We start from the raw sequence: 8,151 nt of genomic DNA, 5'->3' as shown, positions 1-8,151 counted from the left end.
CTAATCCTACACAAAGGGCAGTTGGCCTTTACATCAACTGCCTGGTCCTGTTTTTTCAGAGAACCCCTCATTCTTCAGGGAGGATGCAGGGAAGACCAATGAGTTTGCTCCCAGTGACCTGAAAGCCACTGGGAACTGTAGGAGAAGCTTGTGACTAAAGCTTCCCTTGGGGAAGGATCAGAGTTAGGATAGGCAAAGTTATGTTGCAATTTCTGGGTCAAAAATGTGTAAATAAGCTGCTGACCCACTGATCTCCTTCTACAACAAGAGGATAACCCAAGTAGGAGGCTCCACTGAGCTCCACTAGACCCTGAGTCCTGCTCCCTCAGGTCAGGTTCTGGTGAACACCACTTAGAGCTTTTAAAGTAGCTTCTTTAAGAATTGTCACCTACTGCTGCTTCAGCTGGCAGCATGCCAAGACCCACAAGATCATCTCCGGTTTGACCCAGTGGAGATGAGCTTTTAAAGCCCCATTTCTTACATCTCCTGCTTAGTGCCTTTGCAAATTTACACGTGTTTCTTGAGCCAAACACATCATCCTATTACACTTTTCAGAGGTCATCAAGCTTGTACTCACAGAGCATCCAGTTATGCCAGACCCCGTGCAGTGATGCAATACCAGCAAGCTTTCCAAAACAAAGCTTGTTCAGTAGATGCACAATGCCAGCCTTACACTACTACTGAAGCAACCCGTGACACTCAAGTAAGTACTGGAGGTAAGGTTAGTCCTGGAGCAAAATATTCTGTGAGAACAGAAAGTAATTAACTTACAGATTTGGTCAGATCCCTGCCAAGATTTCTAGTCCACTGCACTGTTCATTGATGACTTAGACTTGACATGAGGAGTCCAAGACTTGACAGAAGAACATAAGGTCCACAAGGTAGCGTGAACTTTCTTGTTATGCCAAAGGCAGGAGTGCTAAAATGTGTCTGATGCAAACCCATGCTGGAAGAGTCCAACTGAAAAAGCTGTATCCAGAGACTTAATTTACAGCTGAATTCTGAAAGCCTGGGTCTCTCCCACAGGTGAAGATAAAAGTAAAATATTACCAGGAAGTCTGACATGTGAGATAGAAACTCTTTGCAATACATAAATATTTAAGTGGGAGACTGCAGTTTTGCTAGTGCTCTGGATGCTGCATTCTTACATTGAGCAGCAAGCGAGAGTAAGAGGCCTAGTTTGGGTGTCTGAAGACAGTGAGGATGCTGGCATCCCGTTCCTCAGGACATTCCTGCCTGGAGGACCTTTGCTGGACATGCCCACTCTGGCATCCCAGGTTCATTTGAAGCCACTCTCTTCTGTTGGCAGCTCTTGGCACAGTGCCAAGGTCACAGCCTGGGAGGCCGTCAGCCATGAAGCAGCCAGGCAAAAGCAGAAGCAGCATGAGCTGGATTGGGAAGCCCCTTCCCTGAAAGATCCATTCTGTGTTGCCACCTTGCTCTGGTGCAGAGCATCAACTCATGGTGCCCTGCAGGGGCCTTGGCAGAGCAAGGCCCTGAGGATGCCCAGTGAAAACCAGTGACTTGTGCAACAAGGGCATTTTAAAACTGCTATTGACAACCTCTCCAATTTTGTCTTTCTTTCCCATCCCTTCCTCTTTTTTTTTGTCTTTACTTTATTGGAAGTGAAAACACAAATTGTGACACAAAGTGTGGTTTCACATATAATACAGCTGGAGCATTCAGCCATGGAAACTTCTGCTTAAGTATGACTTACTAGTTCTTATTTTGTCTTCTCTTAATTAAATTGAACAGCAGAAAGGATCATCACTATGAGATCCACTTGCTCCTCAGAAAGCATCACTACCTGTCAGTTACTCAATACTTTTGTAGGTGTACAAATACTTTTAATATAATTATTTTACAAAAGCCTGCATATTTCTAATTAAACTGAGCAAAAATATAGAAAAAAATCAAGACTAGTTGGCAGAGGTCAGAAAGGAAAATAAATGAAGACATTAGGATAAACTTCCATTTTATGTTAGGTTGCTCATACTTTCAGACTGGAGTGAAAAGACCTCAGAGAATTTAAAAAACCAGGAGTTTGTCTTGAGCCCTCATCCAAAACATAATTCAATGTAAATTAATTATGATTTAAAAATGAGAAAATGATTCATCATCTTATTTCTAAAGACAAACTAGTATTTTTCCAAACAACTCTAGTGAGGGATTTGTGAAATAACCATTTGTCTTTGCAGCTGTAGCCTTCTAATTAGACTTTCATTCTAAGGTGAATTTTTAAACCCTTCAGACCTGAGAGATTACAATCCTCTGTAATCTCTTCCTGAGGAAATGATTGTATTATTTAGTGTTCTTTGTCTTGGGTAATTACAGCAGGCTTCTTTCCTCCTTTCCATTCCTTGTTCTGTTTATGTACATTTGCAATGGGTTCCTCGGGCCACACTCTCTGCTGCTTTTCAGTGTATTATTCTTCAGTAAGATGCAGCAAGAAGCGAGGGACACAGGCTTGGAGGCATTGTTCAGCATGGAAGATTTGGGTTTTTAACACAGAAACTGCAATACCCTTTGCCTTCAATACACATATCTAGACAAACAGCATAGCAGCTGCCTTACAGGCTGTAGAAGGAAGTGCAATGGAAGGGAGAAAAAAACACATGCAGAGAGGAAGCTCTGAGAGTTTCCAGATGGCAAACACCAGAGCAGAGGTCAGCAAATGTTTGAGATGATTGCAGGCAGTGCTTTTCCTTTGCCCAACCAAAGGCTGAGTGTCCTGCTGGGGAGGAGATCTCTATCTTGAGACATAGTAATGCTTCAACTCTGTTCAAGGCTGTGCCTTTTGGCTCTGCTTTATTTCTCACTTGGTGGAAGCTGGGAGCTTCTTATGGATGCCCTCACAGAATGTCAGATCTCTTTAGACAGCAGTTGCCAGCCCTGGCTTTAAAGGACCTTTAGAATTGTTTCAGCTTTGAAAATTAGGAAGGATGGCTGATTCCAAAGGCGTGTTTTATTTTCATAAGAAGGAAACAATAAATAAAAGTAACATTCCCTAGGACTGGCAGCAGAGGCAGCATCTGTAAGGCTTTCTGAGAAGATACTTAGTCCAGCATGCTAGGCTGGAATTCAAGTGCTGTGTGCTGTTTCTGGCTCTGCCAAGGTGTGCCTGTGACCTGTAACAAACCCCCTCACCTCTGCTTGCTCTCCTGCCTTTTCTAGCACCATTCCTCAGACAAGCACTCCAGTGCCTGTACCACATCTCAAATGGCTTCTGCTCAGGATGTTTTCTCCAAAGGCAGGACTCAGTGTATTCATGCAAGGCAGACTGGACTGCATTCAGACTTTATTAGCTAATCCCTCTTTAATGAGATTGTTAAGTCATGTATATATATATATATATACACACACACAGAGCCTTGTTTGTGCATTATAATACAATAGCACTTAATGCTGAGGTAATAGGAGCTCTGCATACTTTGAAAATGAAAGCCATAAAAAGTGAATCTTGCATTAGGAAAAAACAAGTGGCCTGTTTTTTACTGATCACTTTTGTTGCCTGGGTGCCAAGCACAGAAGCTCCTTTTTGCTTCTTGCCAGGAGCCTGTAAGAGTATGCTGTATTTTATTTCAGTCCAGAGCCATTATGGCCATTTATCCATCTCCACAGAAGTGCTCCATTTGCTGCTTTATGTAGACCCAGGCTGGCATCAGGGACAATCCTCCCTGCCTGGTGAGGGAACTTGCCCAAGGTTGCCTCAAGGATCTTTCAGGGGAGGATTTTTGCTCAAAAGCCTTATTGTCTTATTGTAAGGCCCAGAAAAGAGTGATCCTTCACCTACCTGCTTTTCTGTAAGCCACTGAAAGAATGCAAGGCTGTGCTGCCCAGCTGCTGCTGGCTGTATCAAGTGGGATAGCTGAACTGGGGTGGAGAAACAGCAGCAGAGACTGCTGGACTTGGGATTTTACCAACCTGGAAAAGCTGTGATGACTGGCTGATATAGTCTGCAGACCAGACAAGACAAGACTGGTATCTTGAGACACCAGCAGATTCAGTGTGACTTAACACAGCCTCACTCATCAGCTGAACCTCAGGAACTCACAGCACTGCAGTTGGAAAGGAGAATACATAAAGCTGAGTTGTTGGCACTTGGGCTAAGGACAGTCATCTTTCTTTATTCTGGGAATGAATTTGCTTTCTCATTTCCTATTGCAAATCAAAGGATTCATTCTTCAGTTTGAAGTCCTAGAGATTCTTACAGAATTAAGCCAGGTTCCTGCCTTCCCATCAACATGTCTAATAAAATTGCAGGACATACTAGGTTCCTGAACAACAGGCTGCAAGCCCCAGTGCCTTTGAGAGGCTTCCACAGCCATAATCACCGAGGAGAAATAATTACATCCACCTGGAGGAGTGAAACCCAGCTGATTCCATTTACGCTGCAGTGCAACCTCAGCCAAGTCAATATGCAGGAAAAAGCAGAAATTCTTATTGATAGTAGCAAATTTTCAGTGAAAGAGTTGATTTGCTCAGTTCCCTGTTTTTCAGAACACTTATCACTCCTCCAAGCTGCTATGAAGAAAAATGCCAAACAATCCCAGTGAAATTTTCACAGAAGTATGTTCAGTGCTGGGGAACAGGGATTTTCCAAAGTAACTTCTGAAGCCTTAAGTGACAAAGCCTAGCAGTGAAAACACAGCAGTTCCCAAACATTAAGAGATCAAAATCTGGTAAATCTCAGATTCTTCCCACTATGCCAAATACCTTTGCATTTGTTGGAAAGGCCCAGAGTCACAGAGAGCAAAAGCTGCTATTGCTTTTTGCCAGTTTCTCCTTGCTGAGTGTGTACCCTGAGGAAAGGCTGGAAATAAACTTTTTTTCCTAATTGATTCTATGAAGAATAGCAACTCCAAAAATAGTGTAATTCTATTTAGTAGCATCATCACTATCAAAGATGTTTAATTTACTAATTGATTGTATGCAATTCAGCCAAGAAATACCTACTTTTCCAGTTAAAGAGAAGGCCCTAGGACTGTGCAGGGAAAATCCTTAATGAGTTTGAACATATAAGTAGTTGTAGGAGTGATGGTGATACACACTAAACTGGGCCAATTACCCACTGAATTACCTCCAAGTGGTGGCTGAGATAAGCTGTCTGGCTAGACAAGCAATAGCTTCCTTTAAAAGTAATAAATGTTCTTCTTTTAACTCTTATAACTGGTGAAAAGTCACATTTTCACCAGTTTATAGCAGGTCCAGAGACAAGAATTCACAAAGTGGAGATAAAACTCAGCAGTTTCAAGCAAGAGCTCAAGCACAAATTGTTTTTACAAATCAACTGAAAGGAGGATCAATCAGGAGTTTTTAAACTGCCTTTGTGAAAAGCAAATCAGCTTGACCATAACCATTTTGAAATTAAAAACTAAGAAATACTTAACTACCTTTATAATAACTAACTCTTATGAAGTGCCAATACATTTAAATAGCTGCTCTATCAGCCCATAAATCAGCTTTAACATTCAGTGACTATGAGTACTAGAAGGTTTTACTCCAGTTCCTTTGTTTATTCCAAGTTCTCCAAGAATACAGAAGGAACTTGCCATCAATAGGCAAGACTGAAAAAATTACTAGGAACTAAGCATTGTCTCTTCTCAGAAGTGTTGACTTCCATATGTCCCCACCAAGTGTCCACACAACACTCAGGGGCATCACATCCTTTTAAAAACCAATTTATATTTCAGAAGGCACATGCTGGAGCATGCTTTGCTTTCCTTCAATGTCTTTCCTCACCCTGAGAGATCACAGTAGAAGTACTGGTGGTACAGCTGCAGTTCTGGGACTTAGCCAAAGCATCTCACCAGGGAACTTGAGTTTCCTCTCCAAATTTAAGAGGCACTGCAACTCCCTTAAAGGGAATCACCTCCAATCACACCTTTTATTACAGCTAGCACTACTGTGACTGAGTCCCCTTCCCTATTTGGTTCTGTGAAATGTGAAGTGATGAGTCAGTATCCATGGGTGTTTTCTCAAGAACTTGAATTTACTCTTGGAATACTTTCCAAGATTCCAGAAACCTATTACATATCAATAATATTTTCAACTATGTGCAGAGCCTCATTCTGAAGTGTTTGTTCCCACTCTTTTCCCTATACTGCCATTTCTACTGAGTTTGCTGTGTGCAACAATACTGTAAATGAAGCCTTCAGCAGCCTAGAGAAATGACCTGGCTGTTCATACTGGAACACCACATGAAGAATTTCTAGTAAAATTCCAAGTGTGCTGGTACCTTTTAACTTTGCTTTGGGGGTAGTCAACAGGGCAGATAGAGTGAAGTGCTTCAACTAAAACTCTTCCCACCTCTAAAGCTATCAACTTAGAAACTGATGTTCAATCTGCTTTTCATTGCTTGCTTTAAACACCTTTCTTTCTATTAGAATTCAATTACACAATAAATGCTGAAGACACATTTAAGTAGAAGATATATCCCAGAGCACTAAGCCTGTATCTCAGTCTGTCTTTGCAAGGATTCAGAGATAGGGCCACAAGGGCATTTATTTTATCCTGCAGCTGTAACAGATTCAAGAATATCAACAACAGTATTTTTAAGTGCTTTATCTTTATTATAAAGTATTAATAACTGAATGTATGGAAAGTGATTCTCTGTACAAGAGAGTAACATGACAGCTTTTACAAGTTCTGCTATACAGTACATCAAATGCTGCACATTTTTTCAGCTGCTTCAAACAGTATTTGCTACACAAGTCAAAAAAGGGTAAACTTAGAAGTTTGTTTATAATACAGTGTGTTAGAAAGCACAAACATAACATTTGAAATAAACAAGCTCCCAAAAATCAAAAGAAATCTTTAGATGACATGTACACAGATTACACTCAAGTTTCAATATACATGTTATTGTTCCCCACAAGATGCTCAACTTTACTGGATTCCTGGAATATGATGAGAATTGAAGGTGCAAGAAATGCACCTCTCAAACCACATAAGAACTGGATGAGCAGAACAGCAATTTCCTGAAGTGCTCTCCACAGTCTTTGGCTCTACTATTTATTACAGCCATATACTGTGGCAACACAAGAAGAGAGATGGTCCTCAATTTCCAGTACTGTCAATGCCAATCCAGTTATCTGGGGGAGCTGCTAGAGCAATTCAAGGCACTCTTCCCAGTGCTGCCAGCCCACAGATCCCCCTGTGCAGGACACAGCATTTTAAGAGAACCAGGCTGGGCTAAAGCATATTCTTGAATGACATGGAACAAACAGTTCAAAACAAACTCCTTCAGAATGTCCAGTTCAAAGCTCATTCGTACTTCACTTCCCAGGCACACCAGCCTAAGAGAAACATTCATGTGTCTGTCACTAACACTTTAAAGCACACTCCTTCAATGTGTTTATTTGCTTCTGGTTAAAGTGGTGTAAGGTATCAGCAGCTTTGAAGATAGTGTTCTTGGGGCATGGTGAACCTAAACTCCCAATAAGTTTTTAAGCCTACTTCACAGTTTACCAGTTGTCTCCTTCGTTTTTCCTTCTCCTTAAGAGGCAGTGTCTACAACAAATCAGCTTTTGCAGCTGTTCCACTTACAACACAAACCAGAATGCCAACATCCCCCAAAAATGTACCCACAATAAGTTTGCTCTGATGCATGTGGTATTGACACCTAATTTTAAGCTTCTCCCATATTACAAAATAGCTCCTAGATTGAAAATATTTAAAGATATTGCATGGTTGTATTTTACTTTTGCCTCCCAATCTCATTCCACCTATTTACGGAACTGTAAACAAGTAATTTTTATAGTCCTCAGTACTGTACACCTGCATTCCCAGGAACTGGAATTCAGTGACACCTTCATTAGAGATACAGTAGCCTAAGCACAGTGGAAGTTCTGTTCAGCTGCCCTCTTCATACAGTTACCAACAGGCTACTCCTCCCACATTCACACCTTCAGCTTCCTCTTCTGATCAAAGTAGGCATCAAATCTGGATAACGCATATTCCTGGAGACATAAAGGACATTCAGTATTCAGTAAACATAATGAGGCATTAACTGTGTTGCTTTCCTAATCCATCTCAATGTACTAATTAGCTCTATTCTGAAGGATAATCTCTCCAGAGGTGTTCTGGCTTCTTAAAATTTCTTCCAGTTTTGTTTCAACTCTAAGACAATTAGCTGCTGCCAAAATGTCA

The 8,151-nt window shown here is 41.2% G+C and overlaps 1 protein-coding gene across 3 annotated transcripts in view; it reads right to left on the bottom strand.

Moving 5' to 3' along the window:
- Nucleotides 1-6,548: 6,548 nt before the first annotated feature.
- CHKA (choline kinase alpha) overlaps nucleotides 6,549-8,151 on the bottom strand; it is a 40,523-nt gene continuing 38,920 nt past the window's right edge. For all 3 annotated transcript variants that reach the window (XM_053946653.1, XM_053946652.1, XM_053946654.1), the window contains exon 12: nucleotides 6,549-7,961. In XM_053946653.1, the coding sequence (XP_053802628.1) occupies nucleotides 7,902-7,961 (60 nt within the window). In that variant the 3' untranslated portion in view covers nucleotides 6,549-7,901. The remainder of the gene's footprint in view (nucleotides 7,962-8,151) is intronic.

The sequence above is a fragment of the Vidua chalybeata genome, chromosome 6 (genome assembly GCF_026979565.1).
Source record: "Vidua chalybeata isolate OUT-0048 chromosome 6, bVidCha1 merged haplotype, whole genome shotgun sequence".
In the NCBI taxonomy this organism is placed as follows: domain Eukaryota; kingdom Metazoa; phylum Chordata; class Aves; order Passeriformes; family Viduidae; genus Vidua; species Vidua chalybeata.
The sequence above is the reverse complement of the archived record's forward strand: the minus strand, read 5'-3'. Positions and strand labels throughout refer to the sequence as shown.